Source organism: Cervus elaphus, chromosome 6 (genome assembly GCF_910594005.1).
Source record: "Cervus elaphus chromosome 6, mCerEla1.1, whole genome shotgun sequence".
Taxonomy (NCBI): Eukaryota; Metazoa; Chordata; class Mammalia; order Artiodactyla; family Cervidae; genus Cervus; species Cervus elaphus.
Genome location: NC_057820.1, coordinates 1,958,413 through 1,984,401, shown reverse-complemented (window position 1 = coordinate 1,984,401; position 25,989 = coordinate 1,958,413). Strand labels below are relative to the sequence as shown.

Genomic DNA, 25,989 nt, shown 5'->3' with positions numbered 1-25,989 from the left:
ACAAGCCTTAGTACTGGGGAACTGGAAATACATGATTGCTACCCAGTTCTATAGAACTGTGCTTAATTTAACCAGAAAGTAACCTGTCTGAAGCCTTAGCTCATCTAAGAGCAGTACACTAATCACAAAGTTCTACTAAGTAAGAGACTGATAAATAAGTCTAGACGTGGGAGACTGGATGCAGAATCTCATCAGTTTCTGGTCCCAGATCTTTTATTTCTTTTCCAGAGATGACTGACATCCCGTTAATCAGAGTGCCTTCAGTCTTAAGTTAGGACACTAATGTTCACCATTTGCCTGTCACCTCCTCAAAAGCAAATTTTCTGCCGAGTTCATGGTTTACTTACAGTACCAACCAGTCTCTAGCACAAAATAAAACAGTCAATAAATTCCTGATAAAGGAATGGAAGAAAAAAGAAATGGATTAAGCATTCGACTCAAGAAGCTAGAAGCAAATCACAATCAAAATAATAATATAAGCAGAAATTAGTAAAACAAAAGGCAAACATACAACAGCATATGAAACCAAAAGCTGATTCACTGAAAAGACTAATAAAATAGAAAAATCTTTTGCAAGTCTAATTAAAAATGACAGGCACACACAAATAATACTCCAAATTAAAAAGATCACAATTGTAATCATAAACTAGTAGGAAAATGTTACAAGTAAAATTTATGCCAAATCAGTTTGAAAACACAGACAAGAACTTTTTTTTTAGAAAATATAGATTACCAAACATAACTCAAGAAGAAACAGGAATCTTGAATATCAGAATAACTATTAAAAAAAACTAAACAGATAATAAAAAGAACCAACGCCAGCCCTTCTTCCAGAGAAGGGAAAAGGCATCAAACTCAGGCATGTTCACAAGCAAGGCTAACCAAGCCTTTAAGGAACATTTTTTGGAAGATCATGCTGTTGACAGGGTTTGTGTGTCTTCAGTCTTCACGGTGACCTCTGACACTTATTCACCTGGCTGCCCTGGTCTTCACCAAGGCAAGCAGGCTCTGTTGCAGTGTGTGTGGCTCCTCCTTGTGGTTCCTGGGCTTCTCTTGAGTTGCAGCGCACGGGCTGAATAGTTGCAGCACGCAAGCTGAGCTTGCATGGCAGGTGGGGTCTCGACCAGGGATCAAACCCATGTCCCCTGCATTGGAAGGTGGATTCTAAACCACGGGACCACTAGGGTATTATGAGAACATTCTATAATTTTTTTTCCTTAAAAAACGAAACTTTTACCAGATATAATTTGCACAATAATATGCACTAATCTTAAGAATATTGCTTGATGAATTTCTACGAATGTATGTGTGCATGTAATTACCACCCGGATCAATAAACAGGGCGTGCTCATTGTCCCCCAAAGCTCCCACCTGCCACTTCTGTGTCAGCCCCTCCTCTTCCTCCAGGCAATCACCACTCACACTGTGATGACCACAGATTAATCAACTTCTCTTCAAGCTCAGGATATCATCGAGGACTGCAGTTTCTCCTGCTCCTCCCCTCAACATACGCCCAGCTGTTGCACGTGTCGGTAGTTCTCTCTTCTAAGGCAGTGCAGTATTACAGAGTTCCACGGCTTGTTCATCCATTCTCTTACTGATACTCTTTGGGTTGAAAGGTTATTTCCAGTTTGAGATGATTATGAATAAAGGTACTATAAACATTCCAGTACTAGACTTAGCATTTACAAGTATGGGGTCAACTGATGCCCCAAAGTTGAATAAAATCTCAGGTTTTGCTCCCTATTTCCAGACTGCTAGTCTAAAAGGACAGCTTATTTTGAAATCTCAATTTCTGGTTATTACCAGTACTGAGGGACTTTCTGAGACGTGCTCTTTTGTCCTCAGCCAGCATTTGGCATTTGCAGAGAAGAGACTGAGTGTTAGCCCAGTGCTGGGTGCTGGTGACCCAGGAACGGAGACCCAAAGCTGCCGCAGGCATGCCCAGCGCAGCAAGAGCTTCTCCTGGGCATAGCAGGAGCTGGAGGGATGGGGTGACCATGCCTTCTGCAGAGACTCGGACGTTTCCCAGAAGACTTCCTGGAACAGGAAGGAAGAAGACGACTTTGCCAGGCAGGACAGGAAAGCCCAGGGGCACGAACTGGTGTGACCCACGGCTGCTATGCACAAGGAGAGGAGAGCAGGCCCGTGGTCAGGCAGGACCCTCTGGGACATGATAAACTAAGGCATTTGGACCTGACCCAGGATGAAGCTCCAGGGCCAAATTTTAATCAGATTATTAAAGAGAACAACTCTGTGTTTTAGAAAGAGTGTTCTAGCAGCCTTGGGGATTATAAAAGAGAAAAAACTCTGGAAGTAGAGACCAGCTAGGAAACCACTGCCCTCAGTCAACTTAAAAGGTGTAGAGAACCGTCTAAGCGGGTATTGGGAGAAGACACAAACAAAAAATGAACAAGACAAATAATAAAGCTCAAGGATAAATGAGATTCAAGGATGTCCTGCAAGTGGGGACTCAGGAAGAGAACGCTGAAGAATGAGACAAGGAGCCGGGTTCAAGGTCAACTAAATGATCACAGCTGCCATGTGCTGGCTCATCATCAAGGTTCTGGACATAACAAACCCACAACCACAGCCGCCATGATTATTTACTGAGCACTTTCTAAGCATCAAGCCCTCTAACACATTAATCCATGCAACCCTCCTGCCAACACCGGGAAGTAGGACTGTTCCGAGTCCCAGCTCTACAGAACAGGAGAATGAGGTAGGGGCTGAGCTGCGATAACACCCAGAAAGAACTGGGCACACTGCCTGGATGCTGCAAACCCTTATTAATGTTAGCTGTTCTCAGCTATCAACCATTAGGCTCTGCAGTCAAACTTGAACATGCCTTAAACCCTCCATATCAAGCCAGCCTTTTAGTTTTCAGCACAAATTTCACCTTCTCTTTCTTGAAATTAACAAATTGCCCCCCTTAATCTCCAATTGTCAACTAAGCGCCAATTATATGGCCAGCACAGAAAGGGATAAACAATGAGTTCTGTCCTGTCCTTACAACAGATGACAATTTAGCCGAGAATCACTGGCTACCCCGTGCTGTGAACTCCAAGTTCCAGATTCCCAGAGGGCAGAGTGCCTCTGAGTTGGAAGATCAGAGACACGGACAAGGAGAATGAAGCTAAAGTGGACCCCGAAAGGTGGAAAGAACCAAACAAGAAAATAAGAAGGGCCTACTGCACAGAAAATTTGAATAGTAAGCATACAAGAGCATGTCCAAACCAATTTCTGGAATTGAAAGGTATATAAGCTACTTACAGAAACTCCTTGCAAACAAAAACCCTGATGAGTAAGCTTCAGCAAGAGATAGCATTAATGATAAAAGGAATATCAACTGTATGTCAGGTGCGAAACAAACCTTTAGATAGTAAAACTACAACCTGAAACCTCAATAGAATTGCTATCAGTTCAGCTGAGTTCAGTCGCTCCTCAGTCATGTCCAACTCTTTGCGACCCCATGGACTGCAGCACTCCAGGCCTCCCTTTCCATCACCAACTCCCATACACAAGACCAAAATCCATGTTTAATGTACATATTATATCCTCCTCCCTGCGTGTTTATGAGGTTAATTTCTGCAAGAGACAAAATGGAGTTAGTCTCCTAAAAGCATGATGCAAAACAATTTCAGCTTCTCATTCAAAACAATTAAAGGTCATAAGTTGCTTCACAAATGTACTGCACGGGGGAAAAAATGCTGAGTTTCAAAAGAAGTGGTGACTTTTGTGTTTTACTTTATGAATAATATGATCATTTCATACTTCCTTAAAGTGTGCCTGGCATAGTGACATACACACAATTTTTTTCAATGAGACAGCATCTGCTGACACTCCTGAAAAAGGAGAAAAGATTTGAACAAACCTGAGGCCAAAAAAAGAAAAGAGATTGGTTTTACTTGAGATAAATCTAAGAAATGACTGGACTGACAACACTGCAGTTCCCAGGGCCAACATATGACTGAGGGCTCTGCCGACTCATTTCAAAAGTTAATTTCCTAATACAAAGCCAGAGAAACTGAGGGGTAACCATGAACAGACATGTGTCCAAGAAGGTGCTTTCTGAGAAATACTCTACAAGCTCCTAAAGCAAATAAACAGTTTACAATTTGGGCAAACGACCCTAAATCATAACCAACACGCAGCACTTAATATTCACATCTTTCTGACATTTCCTATTCAACTTCTCTAAGCATTAACCACATTGACATAATGACTCCTTTAACAGGAGTAAACACTCCCTGCTGACTGGGGGCAGATCTTGAAAGAGTTATAAAACCACAAGTTGATAGTTTAGGGAACAAAATTTAAAACTTCCTTAAGCAATGATCAATGTGGTCCTAAGCTTTACGGCAGAAAATAGTAGTTTTATGTTATTTAGCATTTATAGAATACTTACAGGTGTCTCCTTACCTAAGCTCTACAGCACTATAAGGGAGTCTGTTTGGTACAATATTCTCTATTCATACATTATACCCAGATGTAAAAGCAGAGCAGAAAGAAAATAGGTTTAACCTCAGTCAGACCTGATTTCCATGGAGGATGATCCACTTCTACGATCAGTGTGAGTTTAGAGTGAGGGGCACCAGACGACAATCAATGCCCCTTCTTACTCTGAGGACTCCCCACGGCCTGAACGGCAAAGTAAGACCCGGCTTCTTCCTATCCTCAGTTCTTCTACTCAGAGGGATTCAAGTGAGCAGACAAAAATACTGAGGTCTTGATTTTCAACTCCTAATACAGCAAACACTTTACATAATAAAAGTTCACTACATCTGAACTCAGAACCCCTCCATGTAACCCCTAACTTCAGTGGCTAATTCTCTGCATCACTCACTGTGACTTCAAGAATTTCCTGCACAGTGTTTCTGATGCAGTCTCCAAGGTGTTGAAAAACCATGTACATTTTAATCAAGATCTTTCCTCTTGAAAGACTGAGGATACAAATGGGAAGGAGGTAGCTTAAAAAGAGAACACCCCAAGTCTGATATTCCAGCTTAATTTCTCTTACACAATGTTAAACACTATTCAAATCACAAGATGAACTGACTGATGCTTCTCAGCAGCATCACTGCTGCTGCTGCTGCTAAGTCGCTTCACTCGTGTCCAACTCTGTACGACCTCATAGATGGCAGCCCACCAGGCTCCCCTGTCCCTGGGATTCTCCAGGCAAGAACACTGGAGTGGGTTGCCATTTCCTTCTCCAATGCATGAAAGGGAAAAGTGAAAGTGAAGTCGCTCAGTCCTGTAGCTTAGCGACCCCATGGACTGCAGCCCACCAGGCTCCCCAGTCCATGGGATTTTCCAGGCGAGAGTACTGGAGTGGGGTGCCATTGCCTTCTCCGTAACAGCATCACAGGTCACCAAGAATTCCACTTAGCCAACATGTGCACCCAGGACTGGAACTCAGAAGCCCTGGGAGATGGAGCACAAAATACTTCTTCCAGATTGTATTAAATACACATCCTTCGGCAGGCACTTACTCTGTTGGCAGCACAAAGATGAAGCGGCTGACCCCACACCAAATCCCTAAGAGCGAAGGGGCTGAAGAACTATGGGTGGGCTCCGCGGCCAGCTCTCCCGTCTCTCCAGGGCGGCAGAGGGGACACCTCCACAGAGAGCTATACTCCCGGGGTCAGCAAGCAGATGGGCTGGCCCAGCTGCTGCTTCTACATGTTGACCAGCATTAATTCTTCTTAATGTGTTCAATCTCTCCCTAAGCCGGGCTAAAACCCACTCTACACAACAGGTCTGGACACCATCAAACCTCAAACCCAAGAAGAGATGTTAGGGTAACAGTCCCCTGCTCCAGTATTCTTGCCTGGGAAATCTCACGGACAGAGGAGCCTGGCGGGCTACAGTCCACCGGCTCGCAAAAGAATCGGACACAGCTGAGCGACTAAACAACAATACACACTTAAGGGAAGGGTCTCCCAGGGTGGTTCACAGGATTCTCTTCGGTGGCCCTTTGAAGACCACAAAGGCACGGTTCTTCGCCACCGGCTTTACTGGCTGGTCTGGCCTCCTCTCTTAGGGACAGGTCACAGTGCTTGCCCGATGCTGATGCCACACTGCGTCCCGAGGTTCCGGAAGGAGGGCAGGACAGGGAATCAAGAGCAGACGGACTGAAGCAGCGCGCGGGCTTCCTTCGCGCGGGTCCTGAGGCGGCGCCGAAAGGCGACGGAGCAGCTTAGGCGTCAGGTGCCCAGGCTGACCATTCGCCGACCCGCATTCCAGACAGCGAGGCTGCGCGGGCCAGGGGGCCCCGATTCCCCGGAAGATCCGCGGGCCCCGGCAGGGTAGGTGTTCCCGGCAGGGTTGGGGCTGCACGGGCTCAGGACCCGGGCGGGGTCGGGGCGCCGCTGTGCACCCACCTTGGCGCGCTCTCAGGAGCATCGTGTTGGCCAATAAGTTCTCGAGCTCCATAGACGACCGTCGTCTTCTTCGCCGCCGCCGCCGTCGTCTGGCTCTCTGGGCGGGAGAAAGCGGGGACAAGGCGGGGGCCAACCGCGGGGCGGCCTCTAAGCATCGCTCGCCCGACTCCGCGTCGGGTCCCGCGCTGGGCCGCCGCTCCTGCACCTGTCGCTGCTGCTTCTGCTTCTGCCGCGGCCCCGACCACGGCCACCACCCTCGCCGCCGCCTCTGGGCCCGCTTTCGACGCCGCTGCTGCTTCGTACGCTGAGGGCGCCCGGCAGCCTCGCCTCCAGGGCCGGGGGCTGCGGCCGCGGAGCGGGAGGGCCGGTTCCCCGCGGTCACCGCCGCCGCGCCGTGACCCAGGCTGCCGGCCCCATCGCCCTGGGAGCGGCTCACTGGCCGGGGCACCGCCCCCGGCGGCGACGGCTACTGCCGCCGCCGCCGCCGCCGCCACCTACTCGCACAGCGGCCGGCTTCCCGCCAACGGCTCTCCAGACGAGGGAGCCAGAGCGCCCTGAGGCGGGGGCGGCGCCTCGCGGGCCACGACCGCTCCCAGAAGGCCCCGCGCGGGGCGGAGGCAGCTGGGCGCGAGCGCGGCCTGCTGGGAGTTTTAGTTGCTCGGCTAGCGGGCGAGAAGGCTGCGCGGGGGCGTGGCAGTATTTTACCCGACGTTCCTACTTCTCGCTGGCTCAGTTATCGCGAGATGCGGGCTGCTGTCTCCGGCTGCGAGGTCTCACGTGTCTACTGAGGGAACCGGAACCGCCCCGCCGCCGCCTCCTAGTCCGCACCCTGAGGTGCGGCGTGTGTCGCCATGGGGAAAGCCAGGTCCGCCGCGCGCGGGAAGGCCTCTGCGGCCCCGGCGGGCCCGTGGGGCGGCCGGGCGAGGCCGAACCCCAACCCATTCGAGGTGAAAGTAAACCGGCAGAAGTTCCAGGTTCTGGGCAGGAAGACGCGCCACGACGTGGGTCTGCCCGGGGTGTCGCGCGCGCGAGCCCTCCAGAAGGTCAGCGGGGAGCCGGGCCCTCCGCGGGGCGGGGGGGAGGGGGGGAGTCCTCCGAGGGGTCCCCTGCCCTGCCTGCCGGCCCTGACCAACCGCGCGGCCCTGCTCTCCCCACCCACTGCGGCAGCGCCCGGGCGAAGGTGCTGGTTCCCTTTCTGTACATAGGATGTGCCAATGGTACCTACCTCCTGGGGGGTGGGGGGCGGCTGGAAGGGTGGGACGCGTCCCCTGAGTCTCCTCAGGACGGCGCCTGGCGCCGTGAGACGCCGTGTGTGTGAGTGTGTCATGTGTCGGCTGGACTGTGTGCATCCTCTTGCCTCTGCTTCTGCGTGAGATGGGACGACATCGCCCTGCAGAACCGCTGTCGCTCCTTGGAGCCCCAGCGCACAGGTCCAGCCCCCTCTGGCATAGTCAATCACTTCTATGCCGCCCTGGTCACCGTGGGGACCTCTTAACCGCCTTCCTTGAGACTGAGCTCTGCTGGTTTAGGAACCCTGGATCTTTTTCTGCCGTGGATAAGGGATTACACAGGCTGCTCAGTAGATGTTTGGTGAAGGAAGCACATAGGACTTCCCAGGTGGGCTCAGACCATAAAATAATCTGCTTGCAATGCGAGAGACCCGGGTGCATTCCCTGCGTCGGGAAGATCCTCTGGAGAAGGAAATGGCAACCCACTCCTGTACTTTTACCTGGACAATCCCATGGACCGAGGAGCCTGGTGGGCTACAGTCCATGGGGTCGCAAAGAGTAGCATGACTGAGCGACTTCACTTTTGAAGCACATGTCCTTTGCAAGATAACTGAAATGCTAACGTTTTTGGAAAACCTCACAGCCATCCCTTTTCTTGTGCTTACGGTCCCAGACTATTTTGTACTTTCAGATTCCATTCTGCTGCTATTCTCTGTGTAGTTTCTGAGACATGCTCATTGGGTGGTTTTAACTATTTATTGTCATCCTGAGGAGGAGACATTAGTAGGTTAGTGAAAAAATTCAGGTAGAGAAAGGACAAGTACATTTTGTACAGTCATGCGTCTGGTAGGGGCCAGGGTGTGCACTGCGTTTGAACACCTGGGAAACCTTCACTGAGCACTCTTGTCTCGGCTCTGTTCTGGCAGGTGAAGGGGTAAAGGTGGAGTAACCCCTGACCCTGTCTTCATGGGCTCATAAACTGTGCTGACCCACAGTGTGCGATCCGACTGATCTGACTGATCCGACTGATCTTTGAATGGAATCAAACATCAACCTTACCTGAAGGAACTGGCAGCTGTAGTAGACAAGACAGTCTTACAGCTGACTCCGACATGCCCCCATCACACACCTCAGGGCAGGCTGGGGCAGGGTGGGGGGCAGCATGAGCTCCAGAACAGACAGACGTGTCTTCCCCACTTACGCCTAGTCTCCTCTTTTCTCCTTAGGAGGCTGAGGTAGGAACCGCCATTGTCTCCTTTTCAGATGAGGCCGCAGGGAGGTGGTGCTGCGGTGGGATTCCAAGTCCTCACTCTTGTCTCCACCTCCTGGGCAACACGTGGGTGTCCACAAATGACCCAGAAAGCACTGCGAGTTTTGGTTTGGGAGCTCAGCGTTAACGAATCTGTTTGCAGTGCAGCAGATGTGGGTTTGGTCCAGGATCTTCCCTTCCCATGGAGGAGGAAATGGCAACCCACTCCAGTATTCTTGTCTGGAGAATCCCATGGACAGAGGAGCCTAGCGGGCTACACTTCGTGGGCTCTCAAAGAGTCAGATGTGACTGAAGCAACTTAGCACGCACACACAAATTTTAGCAGTAGACATACACAAATATGAAATCCACAAATAACAAAGACTGACCATATACATGGATACTGGCACATACATGAACATAACCAGCCCAGGACAGGCAGTGCTGCCGCAGTCTCTGCAGTTGATGGTGGTGTCGTTGTTGACACAAACAGCTTCTCAGCTCCTGGTTCCCCGGCTTCTCTTTGTCTCAGCTACAGCCTCAGCTCGTCTGGCTGCTTCACCTGGCAGAGTGACCACTGAGCACTCGATTGTTCTGCTCTTTTCTGGTTGCTCTTGTTTTGCTGTAACCTTTGGTGTTAGGCACAAGGAACCAACACTCCCTAGAGAATCCCCTGGGTTCCTGATCTCCTCTTTGACTCCATTGTCTGGCAGTTTCCCCTCAGTAATTGAGATCAGTTTTTGCAGCCAATAGATTGGCCTTTCTTGGACTGTTAGTTTCAGTGGCCTGAGGCATAAAAAATGGCATCTTCCAGTTCATCAGAACCCTCAGTGTGTCCGCTTGTGGAAGTGGCTGCCCTCTGGGGACCCAGATTGCCAAGCCATCAGAGCTCAGAGTTGTCAGGACCAGTGAGAGACAGTTCTGTGATCTGCTTTTCAGCGCACCCAGACTCTGCTGAAGGAGTACAAGGAAAGGGATAAGTCCAGCGTGTTCCGAGATAAGCGCTTTGGGGAGTACAACAGCAGTATCAGCCCGGAGGAGAAGATGATGAAGAGGTTTGCTCTGGAACAGCAGGTAGGGGAGACGGGGGAGGGTGCCCTGCTGTCTCCTTGCCCAGAAGTCAGGAGGAAGAGGCCAGTCCACCTCGTTCAGTTATGCTTCTGTGGGTGACAGCGGGGAAGCATGAATGGTGTGGCTCTCCTGGCTAGGCCCAAGGGGAAGCAGCCTTCTGCACACACCAGCTGGGCGGAGAGATGCCTCAGCCAGAGCACACAGCAGTGGTGCCTCCTGGAGTGGGTCCGAGGGTGGTAGCAAGGTCCTAGTGCGATTTCCAAGCGCCTTAGACTGGCCAGTTGATTTATTTACCTTCTGTAAGTTCCGTTTATATCAGAATCATCTTAAAGCTACATTGACACGTTGCACAAAAATGGAAAAAGTAACTTTTTTTAACTTTAAATGGATGTGGAAATTTTAGGAGATGGACTTTTTTTCTATCCTGTTAGCGACAACATGAAAAAAAAAGCATCTACAACCTAAATGAAGATGAAGAATTAACTCATTACGGCCAGTCTTTGGCGGATATCGAAAAGCATAACGACATTGTCGACAGTGACAGTGACGCTGAGGACCGGGGAGTGCTGTCAGGTGAGGCCTGGGCCCCCGGGCACCACTGACGTTCTTTCTGCCACTCCTGCCCAGACCGAGGAAACGCAGCTGTAGACCTCTAAAAAGGTGCATGTGTACGGAAGATATACAGACTTCTGTAAGCTGAGAAGGCGCTTCTGTATCCTTTCTCTCATTCAAACTTGACCCCAGCTCGTTTTACCCATGAGCTCAGAGAAGCGGGGAGCTTGTCCACCCCAAGCATCAGTTGTGGGTAAAACCCACCCTGCTGATCCCTGGACGGCACCTCTGTGCAAACCCACTCTGCTTTGCTGCCACTGAGTCATTGGTTCTCACCAGCTCTGTTCAGGGACAGTGTTTATCTGGTTCTCTTAGGCTTCATTTACTCCAGAACCAATTGTGGCAGTTTTGTGGGGAAAGGAACATTGAGCTTATTTATAGGGAATAATGAAGGAGATATACATTGAACTGAATTAACACTGACATGCAACTGATCTGAGTTAGGAGTCAACTCAGGTCTGATCATCTTGGGCCCTTTTATAAAGTCGGGGTCTTGTCATTAGTTTGCATCCTTGTAGATTAAAATATCCTCTGTTCAGCAGCGTCAGAAAAGCTGCTGCTTTGTGGTGTGTGGAAAGCCGACATATTAAACCCATGACTGCCTTTTGGTTTGATGCGGGGGCAGGAGGCCTGGGAATGGGGGCAGCCGGTGGTGGCTCATCCACAGCCAGGAGGTGGGCACAGCTGCTGCTGCTCTGCGGGTGAGAGGAGAGCAGAGTTCATCTCCAGAGCCTTTGGTTTTGCACATTCTGTTGTTCAGAGCTCTTTCGGCACACTCCCCTGTTAACGCACACTCACCTGCACTATGGGTGAAGGTGCCCATACGTTTGATGGCCTGACCTTTGGTCACATGGTGAGCGGCCCCCGCCGCATTGCTACAAGCAGCTGTGGCATCAGGTAGATGGGGAAAGCGAGATTCCAACTCCAGGTGTTGGTCCTGGGGACTCAGCTGTTCGTTTGAGGTTTCCTGTCCTCTGGTTTTTATAATGAGCTCATCAAAATCTAAGTAACTTATAAAAGAAAAGCCTGTTAACTTCTAAAAATATATTTACTGTACCTTTAAAAATGAACCATTAGGAAACATTCTATTTTGTTCAGCTACATAACACGTGTTCTTGCTTAGAATTTCATCTTAAAAGTCAACTTGAGTTTTCTAACTAAATCCTGTACTAAGTGCACCGACAGATTTTTTTTTCCTTTGAGAATCCTTTCTCGGATCTTTCATGTCATAGCACCTTGTTAGTGAATATTTTGTAAGTTTTTATTTTTAGAAACCATTGTGAACAATCTTGAGTTGGCAGAACACTAAGTGAGAGTAGTTTCTAACATGCAGAACATTCTGGGAAGCAGAGGAATCAGTCGTTCATTGACCCATTCTTGTGCCTCTGGGCTTTCTCAGAGGGGCTCATCTGGTTTAAGCGCCGCTGTACCTGTGATCTTGGTGACCACCCAGTGAGAATTTCCTCTTGAACATGGAATGGGTTCTCAGGACTGAGCTTGGAGAAACACTGGCAGAGCGGCTGCAAAACCCGCTTCTGGGTGGGCCTGGGCTTCACGGGTTTCCCTGCTCCATCTGCAGCCGAGCTGACCGCGACACACTTTGGAGGCGGAGGTGGGCCACTCCCCGGGAAGGCCGCCCAGCAGCCCAGCGGGGGCGAGGAGCCGCCCAAGTCCCGCAGGGAGCTGATTGAGGAGCTCATCGCCAGGTCCAAGCAGGAAAAGGTGAGTGGCTGCCATTGTGCCAGAGCAGTTCCACCCTGGTACTCGCCACTGGGACGCCTGCAGCCTTTTTTCCCTGGGCGGTTTTAGGTTGTATTAAGACTTTCTGTGAATGTAATGAAAGTGTTCACTTTGACTAGGAGCACAGGATGCGTGGTAACGCCATCAGGCAGTACCCTGATGGTTTCTTGTGGTTAGGGGTTTGATTTGGGGGGGTTGTGTTTTGGTTTTAGTGTTTTGGCGCGTATCAGGAGTCACATAGCATCACTGCTTTGCCAACTGCTCAGAGCGCCCGGAGGAACAGCCTCAGCGGGGACTTGGTTCTGCCAGGTGGGCTCCTGAGAGGCTCGCTTCTCGTGGTCTCTCTGAGTCGGCACGGTGGGTGTTGGCTGAGCGGTTGTCTGGCGGGGCCTGGGCACCGACAGTAATGGGGTGCGTTCCATCTGTGCTTTTTCCCCAGAGGGAGAGACAGGCTCAACGGGAAGATGCCCTTGAACTCACAGAGAAGCTAGACCAAGACTGGAAAGAAATCCAGGCTCTCCTGGCCCGCAAGACGCCCAAATCCGAGAGTGGAGGCGGAAAGGAGAAGCCCGAGGTGGGGCGGACACGTCACGCTCGGCCTGGCCTCGAGCCGTGCACTTTGTCTGCAGGCTGGGGGAGCCGGGCGTCTGCCTTCTAGGACCTGAGCATTTTGTTAAACTTTGACATTGAGGTAGCTGATGTCTGTTCCAAGGGGTGGAAGTAGAGTGAAAGTTATTTCAATATTTACGCCAGAAAAGTGACACTAAAGAAAATGGTGGCTTCTTGGTGTCAGGGAGACTTGGAGCAGGGGAGACCTGCAGGTGGCATCCGGATTTTAGTCTCAGCTGTTGAAAAAGCCACAGTCTTCTGAGTTGCTGGTTTCTGATAAATAACTAGTATTTTACCAGCCTTCCCTGTGGCCGTCTGCACACCTGTATGTCGACCTCATTGTCGTTTCCTCAAGGCCCTGTTTGGGGGCTTAATGCCTAGATGGGCAAGGTTTAGTTTTCTTAAAGCAGATGTGTTTGGAGAAGAATTTTTGTATATGGCCCAGAAGTGTCTCCCAAGCCTGACAAGGGCCAGTCGGTCACATAAGCAGAAAAGACTTAGGACGCGGTTTGGCCTCTTCCGTAACAGCCTCCAGCCACGACCAACACGTGTAGGGAGCTAGTTATGTAAGTCTTTTCTATTAAAAAGAAAAAAATTATTCTGTCTGCCCTAGCCTGATGCATATGACATGATGGTTCGTGAGCTCGGCTTTGAAATGAAAGCGCAGCCCTCGAACAGGATGAAAACGGAGGAGGAGCTGGCCAGGGAGGAGCAGGCCCGCCTCAAACGCCTGGAGGTACTGGTGGGGCTGGGGGCGGTGCCCTGGGAAACCTAGTCAGTGGGATCGTTGTAGCCTCTGGAAAAGTTTCTGTTTGTTTACTATGGTGATGATGGTGATGGTTTAGTCGATAAGTCCAACCCCATGGACTGCAGCCTGCCAGGCTCCTCTGTCCATGGGATTCTCCAGCAAGAATACTGGAGTGGGTTGCCATGCCCTCCTCCAGGGGATCTTCTGACTCGGATGGAACCCGGGTCTCCTGCACTGCAGGCAGATTCTTTACCAACTTAACTATGAGGGAAGTCCTAAAATATTTTACTATATTTTTGACTATAAGCAAAAAAAAAAAAAGCAGGTAATACCCAGTGTAACAAAAATGACATTTTTTCCTAATTCATTTACCTCAAAACAGCTGCTGGCGATAGAGTGCACTCCTGTCTCACGTTTTTCTCTTAAAGGTTTTTAAGTTTTCCGTACGTTACCGACAAAAACCAACAGAGGCGTGCTCCCGCACTCTGGCCTTCGCAGTGCTCCCGCCTGGGGGGCCGCCTCCAGTGTCTGCTGCCTGTTTTCAGATGGAAAAAGTAGCCAGGCCACTTGTTTTCAGACCTCAGTGTAGGCTGTCCTGTTCCTCTTCTGAGGTCTGGCGGGGAGTGAAGTTCACTCCAATTGGCTGGCATCACTTGGCCAGAGAAACCTCAGAGTAACGGTTTTTCCTTCCTTGTGACCAGAACATATTGCTGCTGCGATACTTGTTTTTATTTTTGCTAAATAAGTCTTCCATACGACGCGTGCTGAGGGCCTGCCTGTCTGGCTGAAGACAGAAAGCAGAGGGCAGGCCTAACGCAGCTGCGAGGTTGGGGGCGCCGGGCGGCCTGCGTCCCTGCCCAGCGCTCGCTCAGTGGACGACCCTCCTTCTCCTGCTCAGGCCGAGAGGCTCCGGAGGATGCTCGGGAAAGAGGAGGATGCGCACAGCAAGAGACCGAAGCACCTATCGGCTGACGACCTGAACGATGGTTTCGTGCTGGACACAGATGACCGGCGCTTGCTTTCTTACAAAGTGAGGTGTTTGCCTTCTTTCCTGGTTTTCATTTAAAGCGGCAGATTTTCTGGTTTCTGACCTAATAGCTTTACCACAGACGGGAACTGTCTTTCTAGAAACAGCTAGCTTCTCTCCCCAGAGTCTTGGCGGCAGGGAGCTGCAGAACGCAGACCCCAGGCCTCGAGCCCTGGGACACGCAGCAGCCTCCAAAGGGTGGGGGAGGCCCGGCAGCCTGGGCCCCTGGCCCTCGGGCGCAGTCACAGCCATGCTGGCCACCGTCCCCAAGGACTGACGCACCTAGTGTCTGCATTCTGTTCCCAGGATGGGAAGATGAATGTCGAGGAGGAGCCGAGCGGGGACGCCAGTGGCGGGGAGAGCGGAGAGGAAGAAGAGGAGGGCGAAGGCTGGAGCGAGGGGGGCCCAGAGGACAGCGACAGCCCAGACGGCCACTCGGACCTGGAGTCTGATGCCGGGAGCGAGGACGCACGTGGCCCCGACAGCCCGGACGGCCTGGAGTCTGATGCCGAGAGCGAGGTCACAAGCGAGCAGCCCCAGGGGGGTCAGCGTCCGAGCCCCGGAGAGCGGCTGACGAGGGACGACGGGGCGGCGGCCAGGGCCGAGCTGCCCTACACCTTCGCAGGTCAGCAGAACCCTGCCGTCTGAGGTCCCGAATAGCGGGGGTACCTGGCGAGGCCGGGCCCGGCTGGGCTGCGTTAGCAGCAGGGTGGCGCCAAGCTGGCCACACGCACACCCTGCCTGTCTGTGCCGGCCTGGCTGGCAGACAGACCCGGTCATCCTCTGCAGCGTCCCCTGGGCCTGACCCCAGGGCTCCAGGTGGCCTCTTGGCCGTTGTCCTGTGCCTGCAGCAGTGCTGGGGGCTGCCAGGGGCATCTGTCCGCCGGGTGGGTCTGTTAGAACTCGCTGTGATGATCACACAAGATGAGGGTTCCTATGACGCGGGCGGAACTGTCTCCGTGGGGGAAGCAAACGAAGTCCTGTTACTTAGGTTGTGTTCAGTGTTTGCGTTTGTGTTACCAGAAATGTGAGTAGTTCTCATTTTACAAGTTAAGTGTGGAGCATGTTTTGTACTTTTTGTTTGTTACTTTGATAGTTCCCGAATCCTGCGAGGAACTGAAGTCTTTACTGCTGGGAAAATCGACGGAAGACCAGCTTTTGGTTGTGGAGAGAATTCAGAAATGCAACCACCCGAGCCTCGCAGTGGGGAACAAAGCAAAGCTGGAGGTATGCTGGCCGCCCCCGGGCGCTGGGAGCGGGCGGAGGCCTGGTAACCGCGGCGCCCGCAGTCACCGAGTGCTCACCGTGTTCGTGGGGGCGGGGCGGGCCCGGGGGTGTGGGGGGAGCCCCAGCAGTGCGCGCCATGAGTCCACTCTGCGTGAGGGTGCGGGCAGTGGGTGCTGGGCGTGCTCCTATCCTCTCCCAGTAACGCCACGCACGCTGACCGCAGCAGGGCCGATTGCGTTCTCCATTCAGGACTGTGGTGTCACCTCCCAGCCGAGGGAGCCACGCCGGACCCTGCGCTCCTTGCCCCGTGGCCTGCCTCGCATCCCCCACCCCACCCCTACAGCCCTCGACACTCCCGGCCTTTCAAGGGTGCAGGGGCGGGCATCCTGGGTGGGTCTCTGGGCTCACCCCGAGCGCTAACCCACCCTGTTCCTACAGAAACTGTTCGGCTTCCTTCTGGAATACATCGGAGACCTGGCTGCAAGCGACCCCCCAGAGCTCTGCGTCATCGACAAGCTGGTTGTGTGAGTGGAAGTTGGGGGTTATCTGGGACTGGGGGCCGAGTTGAACAAACTCTGTGCCATTTAGTGGAGTCACTTAGTGAAGTGGCTCTGATGTCGTGGAGGCCGCCTTGGCCCTGCGCCCAAGGCGAGCCCTGCCCCTCGGTCCTGTCTGCGTGCTCCCCCACCACTCTGGAGAGGGGGCGTTTTCAATGGTGAACAGATGGACCTGTGACAGTTGCGCCCCTTCAGGTTTGTTCAGAGTATTTGATGGCTCATATGTTTTGTTCGCTGTCTGCTCCTGCCCCCGTGGGGGCTCCGGGCTGGGTCTGCGCCCTGTGCAAAAGGGCCCCTGCGGCAGAGCCACTGGCTCCGGGGCCATGTTGGCTGGAGGAGGATGCAGCGGGCAGGGTGCTGAGTCGGGGGGCAGGGAGTGGTGAGAGCAGACACCCCAGGCCAGACTGGGCTGCACACGCTCCCCCTGCCAGCCTCCGCTCCCAGGAGGGCTGGGAAGGAAGCCGTGGGCTCAGGACGCGCGGGACCTGCTCCCCGGGCTGTGACTCCTACAGACAGGGCTCGCTCTGCCACCACTGCCGGAAAGTTACAGCCGGGGGTCTAGGAAAAGGCGAAAAGGAGTCCCAATTATCAGAAACGCTATTGGGAAAGTTTCTGGATCACCAGGACGGCCTGACAGGTGTAGGAGTCAAGGCTTCTGGCTCTGACTGCGTTGTTAGCGGACATCACAGGAGAATGGTGAATGTGGGGTTTGCTCGTCTTTGTTCCCTGCAGACATCCTCCCTGACCTGTGTTTCTGATTAACAGGCCATTGTATAACCTTTGCCAGATGTTTCCTGAGTCTGCAAGTGACGCCGTGAAATTTGTCCTCCGAGACACCATGCACGAGATGGAAGGGACCGTTGAGACCACAGGCCGGGCAGCCTTCCCGGGCCTGGACGTGGTGAGCAGGGGCTTGCGGACATCGGCCATCCCGCGTGGCGTCCTGGCCTGGAAGGGTGGGGGCTTCGAAGGGGTGTCTGCCCAGGGCCTCCAGGGCCTGGAGATCACACGGGGCCAGGCCCAGAAGGAGTGCTGACCGTTAACAACGAGCTGCCATGTGCTCGGTGACAGAGTTCCTGCTTTGCTTTCTCTGTGAACAGAGCCGAGTTCAGTCTTCATGGCAAACCAGGGGGGCGTGTTTTCCTGAGGATGAACCTGTGGGCAGGTTGCTCCTGCCGGTGACCTTTCACCGCTCTGAGGTTTCTGATGTTTCACACGTTCCGGGTATCTCCTCACAGCCGTCCCTCCTGACCTTGAACATGGAGAAGCTCCTCTCAGTCCTCCTGCGCCCGGGAGGAGGCAATTTGATCTCTGATTCCTCTGCCTTTTCTAAATCCAGCTTAAACATCTGGAAGTTCACAGTTCACATATTGCTGAAGCCTGACTTGGAGAATTTTGAGCATTACTTTACTAGTGTGTGAGATGAGTGCAATTGTGTGGTAGTTTGAGCATTCTTTGGCATTGCCGTTCTTTGGGTTTGGAATGAAAACTGACTTTTTCCAGTCCTGTGGCCACTGCTGAGTTTTCCAAATTGGCTGGCATATTGAGTGCAGCACTTTCACAGCATCATCTTTCAGGATTTGAAATAGCTCAACTGGAATCCCATCACCTCCACTAGCTTTGTTCGTAGTGATGCTTTCTACGGCCCACTTCACTTCACATTCCAGGATGTCTGGCTCTAGGTGAGTGATCACACCGTCGTGATTATCTGCGTCGTGAAGATCTTTTTTGTACAGTTCTTGTGTGTATTCTTGCCACCTCTTCTTAATATCTTTTGCTTCTGTTAGGTCCATACCATTTCTGTCCTTTATCGAACCCATCTTTGCATGAAATGTTCCCTTGGTATCTCTTAATTTTCTTGAAGAGATCTCTAGTCTCTCCCATTCCGTTGTTTTCCTCTATATCTTTGCATTGATCGCTGAGGAAGGCTTTCTTATCTCTCCTTGCTCTTCTTTGGAACTCTGCATTCAAATGGGAATATCTTTCCTTTTCTCCTTTGCTTTTCGCTTCTCTTCTTTTCACAGCTATTTGTAAGGCCTCCTCAGACAACCATTTTGCTTTTTTGCATTTCTTTTCCATGGGGATGGTTTTGATCCCTGTCTCCTGTACAATGTCATGAACCTCCATCCATAGTTCATCAGGCACTCTATCAGATCTAGTCCCTTAAATCTATTTCTCACTTCCACTGTATAATCATAAGGGATTTGATTTAGGTCATACCTGAATGGTCTAGTGGTTTTGCCTACTTTCTTCAATTTAAGTCTGAATTTGGCAATAAGGAGTTCATGATCTGAGCCACAGTCAGCTCCTGATCTTGTTTTTGCTGACTGTATAGAGCTTCTCCATCTTTGGCTGCAAAGAATATAATCAATCTGATTTCGGTGTTGGCCATCTGGTGATGTCCATGTGTAGAGTCTTCTCTTGTGTTGTTGGAAGAGGGTGTTTGCTATGACCAGTGCGTTCTCTTGGCAAAACTCTATTAGCCTTTGCCCTGCTTCATTCTGTACTCCAAGGCCAAATTTGCCTGTTACTCCAGGTGTTTCTTGACTTCCTACTTTTGCATTCTGGTCCCCTATAATGAAAAGGACATCTTTTTTTGGGTGTTAGTTCTGAATGGTCTTGTAGGTCTTCATAGAACTGTTCAGCTTCTTCAGCATTACTGGTTTGGGCATAGGCTTGGATTACCATGATATTGAATGGTTTGCCTTGGAAACAAACAGAGATCATTCTGTCGTTTTTGAGACTGCATCCAAGTACTGCCTTTCGGACTCTTGTTGACTCTCAGGGCTACTCCATTTCTTCTAAGGGATTCTTGCCCACAGTAGTAGATATAATGGTCATCTGAGTTAAACTCACCCATTCCGGTCCATTTTAGTTTGCTGATTCCTAGAATGTCTTGCCATTCCTAGAATGTCTTGCCATTCCTAGAATGTCATGCCAACGTTCACTTTTGCCATCTCCTGTTTGACCACATCCAGTTTACCTTGATTCAAGCACCTAACATTCCAGGTTTCTATGCAGTATTGTTCTTTACACCATCGGACCTTGGTTCTATCACCAGTCACATCCACAACTGGGCGTTGTTTTTCCTTTGGCTCCGTCTCTTCATTCTTTCTGGAGTTATTTCTCCACTGATCTCCAGTAGCATATTGAGCACCTACCAATCTGGGGAGTTCCTCTTTCAGTATCCTATCATTTTGCCTTTTCATACTGTTCATGGGGCTCTCAAGGCAAGAATACTGAAGTGGTTTGCCATTACTTTCTCCAGTGGACCACATTCTGTCAGACCTCTCCACCATGACCCATCCGTCTTGGGTGCCACATGGCATGGCTTCATTTCATTGAGGGAAACTAAGTTTCATCAGTCTCTCCAATGAACACCCAGGACTGATCTCCTTTAGGAAGGACTGCTTGGATCTCCTTGTAGTCCAAGGGACTCTCAAGAGTCTTCTCCAGCATCACAGTTCAAAAGCATCAATTCTTGGGTGCTCAGCTTTCTTCACAGTCCAACTCTCACATCCATACATGACCACTGGAAAAACAATAGCTTTGACTAGACGGACCTTTGTTGGCAAAGTAACGTCTCTGCTTTTTAACACACTGTCTAGGTTGGTCATAACTTTCCTTCCAAGGAGTAAGCATCTTTTAATTTCATGGCTGCAATCACCATCTGCAGTGATTTTGGAGCAGAAAAATAAAGTCTGACACTGTTTCCCCATCTATTTGCCATGAAGTGATGGGACCAGATGTCATGATCTTAGTTTTCTGAATCTTGTGCTGTAAGCCAGCTTTTTCAGTCTCCTCTTTCACTTTCATCAAGAGGCTCTTTAGTTCCTCTTCACTCTCTGCCATAAGGGTGGTGTCATCTGCATGTCTGAGGTTATTGATATTTCTCCCGGCAATCTTGATTCCAGCTTGTCCTTCCTCCAGCCCAACGTTTCTCGTGACGTACTCTGCATATAAGTTAAATAAGCAGGGTAACAATATACAGCCTTGACGTACTCCTTTTCCTGCTGGGAGCGATTGAGGACAGGAGGAGAAGGGGACGACAGAGGATGAGATGGCTGAATGGCATCACCGACTTGATGGACATGAGTTTGAGTAAACTCCGGGAGTTGGTGATGGACCAGGAGGCCTGGCGTGCTGTGATTCATGGGGTCGCAAAGAGTTGGGACACGAATGAGCGACTGAACTGAACACGCTCTGGGGCTATCGTCCTGTCCGCTCACTGGAAGGATCCTGCTCAGTTGTCTTGTTCTTTGCTCTGTGTTGAAAATGAGCTAATGGCGACTGGCAGGAACCTGTGCGTCCAGGCTTCATGTTGGTGGTTAACAGGCTCCTCAAGCAGGGGCCTGAGCTGGGGTCCGTGGCTTCAGTCCTCCTGGGAGCCGCGGCCCGTCCCTGTGGGGCCGTCCAGCCGGCCTCCCTGCAGCAATCTTTCACGGGGTAGGCCGGCGGCAGCTGGCCACCTGGGCTTCAGCCCCGCTCCTCGTCTGGGCTCACGGGCCGGCCTCCTGCTGTGGGCAGGAGCGGTGGCTGCAGTGCTCTGTGACACATAGGCTGGCATGACGCTTCAGGAGTTGATGTTGTCACCGAATCAAACTGGGGTCCACGCTTGTCCTACGCTCCTCAGAGCCAGTGAGCGGGTGTGGGTCGTGGGGAAGGACAGCACAGCCTTGACTGCAGGCGCCGGACGGGGACAGGCCACTGTGCTCACAAGACCCGGACTCCCGATGCGCTTCCGGGGAGGGGTTTAAAGGCAACTCTGGGGTGAGGGTCGCGGCTGTGTGACCAGCTCTTGGCCTTTCTGCCAGTTGGTTGGTGGCAAGGTGACAGGATGCTGTTCGGGACCTGAGGTGTCAGCCTCTGCTTCCAGCCTGTCTGGGGCCTAGTGCCCTGGCAGCATGGGTCACTGTCCTCTGGGTGGGGGTCTGCTTCTGTGATCAGTGCCGAGGTGCACGGCAGGCTGTCCTGTGCGTCCGTCCTCTGATCTGGGTGGTGGCCTTCCTCTCCAGCTCGTTTATTTGAAAATTGCTGGGATGTTGTTCCCGACCTCTGACTTCTGGCACCCGGTCATCACGCCTGCGCTGCTGTGCTTGAGCCAGCTCCTCACCAAGGTACGTCAGACCATCCCCATCAGAGCCAGCCCCCCTTGGACTGGGCGAGGGCCGTGACTGAGCAGAACTCACCTGCAAGGGCCTGTGAACACGACGGGCCGGCACCTGCTCGGGGCAGTTGCCCCAGCCCCTCCAGCCAGGGCAACAGGGCATGACCCCAGAAGACAGTGGTGCGGCCCCCCGTCAGGCCCCGTCGGCTTTACAAGTCCAACTTGTTCCTTCTCCTCGATGGGCATGTGGTCCGTGCCCACATACTGTGGGGGTTATAACTGGTTCCCCACGAGCGCTGGACCTCGTGGTCACAGAGCTCCGTCTCCGGGGCCCCTCGCCTGCTTCTGCTCCACTGCGGGGACCACGGTCCCGGGGAAGCTGGGTGCCTGCCAGCGTGGCATTCTGGAACATTCCTGACCAGCCCTGCGCTCTTCGCCAGTGCCCTGTGCAGTCACTGCAGGACGTGGTCAAGGGACTCTTCGTGTGCTGCGTGTTCCTGGACTACGTGTCTCTGTCCCAGAGGTTCATTCCTGAGCTCATCAACTTTCTCGCTGGGATTCTTCACATGGCAACTCCAAACAAGCAGAGCCAAGGTCAGTTGCTTCCAGGGAGCCTTTTCAAGTATATTGTGCTTCAGAAATTTAAAGACTTTGGAAGTAATTCATAGTCAAAGAAGTAGAAAGCTCAGAGCGTGGGAAAGTTAGAAGACAAAAGCACTGTCGTCCAGAGCAGCCTTTCCCCTCGTGGGCACACACCCTCCCTGTGAAGTCAGGATCACACTGGGTGTGTCGCGCACGTAGCCGCTCTCCAGGTGGCATGAGTGAGTGGAGTGCGGGCGCAGAACCCCCAGGTGGCAGCCCCGGCGCCAGAAGCGGGAGACCGCAGTGTTCCGGGTTGATCCTGAGTGGAAGTAGTACTGGGGGTGGAGATGGAATAATGGTTAAGGTTTGTCTTTTCTTTCCACTTGTTTTCATGTGGGCAGACTCCCATCATGCCCCCGCGCAGCCAGCTCTCCTGAGGGGCCCCTCACCCTCCTCTGCTTTTCCTGTTGCTTCTTTCCGATGCTCCATCCAGCATGCCCACAAGGGCAGGGACTGCCGCGCCTGGACTTGGCCCAGGTGCCCCGGCCAGAACTGTCCCTCGTCTCGTGGTAAACGCAGCGCATGCTTGTCCAATGAACTTCCGAAGGCTTCACCCTGCAGAGCCTGCCTGCAGCCCGTGATCTCAGGCCGTCTCTCCCTGTCCTACCCGGAACCCAGGTTACACTCTGGTGCACCCTTTCAGAGCACATGGGAAGAACTCGGAGTTGCTCTTGGTTTCTGACGAGGAGGACATGGCCACGTGGCAGAGGAGAAGCCTCCCCCTCCAGTGGGCCGGCGGCCTGAAAGCGCAGACTAAGACCGAGGCCAACCACACCAGGTACGTGCGGGCCCGGGGCTACGGGCTGTGGCAGCAGCTCGGATTTCAGAGAGGCCAGGCCGGGAGCCAGCAGCACCCAGCACCGTGAAGATGCCCCACGTTACCACTGCTCACTGGGTTTATCTGTAGGAAATCCTCAAGGTTCCGCAGAAAGCTATTAGATCTAATGAATGAGTTCAGCAAAGTGAGCTTTATTTAAGATGAGGGCTTCAGCCAGCATAGTCAGTTTTCCTGGGTCTCTCCCATGTATGTGGCTTGTTCGATTTGATTTTCCCCTGTTTAAACAAAAACCGAGGTGGAGCCACCCTTCTCAGTTGTCACTGTTTCCCGAAGCTGCCTTCCTGCTCGCGGACACAGGATGTCGTCTCTAGCTCCTGCCGTCCCCCGCAGCCGCTGTGGCCGTTGCTCAGGGCACATTTCTGACCTGAGCCCGTGGCCCGTGTGGGGGAGGCTTCCACCTTAGGGGAGCCGCCGGGCTCTGGGTGACTGGGGCCGCTATCGCCCTGCAGGCTGTCCTGCCTGGCCGTGTGTTTGGCTCTGGTGAGGCACTGCGTGGTCGCCTACGGCCCCCTGCCCTCCTTCCATGACATCGCACAGCCCCTCCGAGCCCTCCTGACGGAGCACCTGTCTGCCCGCTGCTGCCCGCCCGTGCTCCAGGTGAGGCTGGATCCGGAGGTGGGCGGGCAGGCTGGCGTTTCCAACTCGGAGGCTCCAGGGGGCCGCCCCTCGCCACATGCCCCCGACAGCCAGAGCCCCCGCCCAGCGGGGTTCTGCACTCGCCATCAGGTGTGAGGGGTCAGTCCCCGTCGTGCGCTCCTCATGGGCCGCCCTGCTCTGTCAAGGCTCCTCGGGGGACAAGGTTCAGTCCTGTTGCTCCATGGGTCTCAGTGGCCCTGGGGTCCTGCCAGGCCACGTGCTGAGGACACTCTGGGCCCACAGCCCCGAGGGGCCCTGGGGGAAGGGGCAGCAGGAGGGTGGAGCGCCAGCTGGTGGGTGGGCCACCTGTGTGTGAGCTTCTTGGTGTCTCAGGAGCTGAGTCGGAGCATTCTGACGGAGATAGAAAGCCAGCCGAGGCACTGTCGGCCGCTGGTCTGTGAGAAGAGCAAGCCAGTGCCGCTGAAACTGTTCACCCCCCGGCTCGTCAAAGTGTGAGTACCGAGGGCCCACCACCCCAGCCCAGGGAGGCCCGGGGGGTCCGGGGCGCCATGACGGCCTCCTGCATCGGGCTCTGCACCCTCAGCCTGGAGTTCGGCAGGAAGCAGGGCAGCACCAAGGAGGAACAGGAGCGGCGGAGGCTGATCCACAAGCACAAGCGGGAGTTCAAAGGAGCTGTCAGGGAGATCCGCAAGGACAACCAGTTCCTGGCCCGCATGCGGCTCTCGGAGATCATGGAGCGGTGAGCGGGGCGGGCGAAAGCAGGGCCGGGCCAGGGCGGGCGCTCTGCTGGGGTGAGGCCGGGCCCTTCTGCAACCCTGACGCCAGCGCCCTGTGGCCAGGCCAGGGCGGAGGGCAGCCTGGGGGCTTCGTCCCGCTCACTTGTCCCCCACGTGTCCTGGACGGAGGTACCGGCCCCACAGGGATCTCACTTGCTGGTTCAGATGTGAAAAAGGGCAAGATGTTCCCCAAAAAGTAATCAAGAGATGGGGTTTTTTTTTTAGGGATGCGGAAAGAAAACGAAAAGTGAAGCAACTTTTTAACAGCCTCGCCACACAGGAAGGTGAATGGAAGGCTCTGAAGAGGAAGAAGTTCAAAAAATAAATTATAAAAAGACAAGGAGATTCTGTATATTGAATGCTGAGGGGCTGCTGTCTGTAACGCCAGAGTCTTCTCCTGTACTTCGTTCTTGTAAAAAAGCCTCTCCTGACAAATTGCACTTTTGGAACTAGGACCAGGCCTCCATGGGAGCGACATGCCAATAAACTGTATGTGATGCCTCTGCGTGGTTTCCAGACAGTCCTGAGTTCATCACAAAGCTTGGGACCAGCGGGGTCCTGGCCAGCATCTCTGGTCAGTCAGGCACACGTACCTCCACGTGCAATTTGCAGGGGTATTTATAATGTTACGTGATTTTCAGTTATAAATGAAACAAGTCTGCACACAGTTCAGAAGTCAAAAAAGAAAGACATCACCTGTTTCCCTGGCACCCAGCAGCCGTGATTGGTGTCACCCTGATCCCAGCCTCGGGTTGCCAACTGCCGGGGAAGGCAGAAGGGGTTGGGCTGCGTGGACCCAGGAGGCTCTTAAGGACACAGGAGCTGCCTGCCCACCCTTGTGGCCCTGGGGCTACAGCCTTGCACAGAATGCCGCCTCCCTGCCCGCCCCAGGCCCCCAGGGTCCTGGCTCCCCAGGTGCCACAGGGCATGTGGCGGAGGCCCTAGAGCTCACCTCAGGGAGCCCGTCCCTGAGGTCACGAGCCACAAGAGCACGAGATTTGAGGATTGGCCAGACTGGGCGTGTGGAAGATAAGAGGGTGACCAATTCAGACCTCCCCTGCGGAGGCTGGTGAGAGCCATGAGTGATTTGGGGAGCCACAGGCGGTTTTGGGGCCAGAGCACCCCCTGGGAGCAGGCAAAGGGGACCAGTGATGGCCTCAGCGGATAAGCCTGCATCCTCTCCCTGGTCCCCCTAGCGTTGTTCCTGTAGGTGTCCGCCAGGTGGGCGACTCCACAGACCTCGGACCCTGGTGGGTGTCAGGGGCCACAGATTGGGCTGTCTCCTTGCCAGTAGCCCGGCCTGCTGTACAGCCTCAAGGCTCCATCTCATGTAAACTTGTCAATCAGCCGTTGCTGCTTCACCCGACTGGGCGCCGAGGTATTGCTGCGGAGTTTTATTGGGAGGGGGAACAGCACCAGCTCCGGTCCTGTGCCACCCTGTGTCCCCACTTCAGCCCGGCCCGGGCTTCTGCACCCCGTTGCAGGCCTTGTCCTGGGAAAGGTTAGTACCAGGCGGAATGCCCATCTCAGCCCTGCCTCCTCCGGGCAAAGGGGGCCTATAGGGGGTCGGGGAAGAA

The 25,989-nt window shown here is 53.1% G+C and overlaps 2 protein-coding genes across 7 annotated transcripts in view; one reads left to right on the top strand and one right to left on the bottom strand.

Moving 5' to 3' along the window:
- GRK4 (G protein-coupled receptor kinase 4) overlaps positions 1-7,048 on the bottom strand; it is a 57,312-nt gene extending 50,264 nt beyond the window's left edge. For all 5 annotated transcript variants that reach the window (XM_043906036.1, XM_043906038.1, XM_043906034.1 and 2 more), the window contains exon 1: positions 6,384-7,048. In XM_043906036.1, coding sequence (XP_043761971.1) covers positions 6,384-6,435 — 52 coding nt within the window. In that variant the 5' untranslated portion in view covers positions 6,436-7,048. The remainder of the gene's footprint in view (positions 1-6,383) is intronic.
- Positions 6,170-24,917, top strand: NOP14 (NOP14 nucleolar protein). Of its 2 annotated transcripts, none has more exons than XM_043906019.1 (18): positions 6,170-6,308; positions 9,801-9,935; positions 10,364-10,505; positions 12,124-12,266; positions 12,724-12,858; positions 13,507-13,629; positions 14,540-14,671; positions 14,975-15,293; positions 15,765-15,895; positions 16,334-16,419; positions 17,218-17,353; positions 21,468-21,569; positions 22,000-22,153; positions 22,820-22,979; positions 23,489-23,636; positions 24,009-24,127; positions 24,220-24,375; positions 24,638-24,917. In XM_043906019.1, the coding sequence occupies exons 2-18, from the start codon at positions 9,906-9,908 to the stop codon at positions 24,735-24,737; spliced, it is 2,316 nt and encodes a 771-aa protein (XP_043761954.1). In that variant the 5' UTR covers positions 6,170-6,308; positions 9,801-9,905; the 3' UTR covers positions 24,738-24,917. The 2 variants fall into 2 exon arrangements, with proteins under 2 accessions (XP_043761954.1, XP_043761953.1); XM_043906018.1 differs by lacking the exon at positions 6,170-6,308 and adding an exon at positions 7,126-7,426.
- The last annotated feature ends 1,072 nt before the right edge of the window (positions 24,918-25,989 follow it).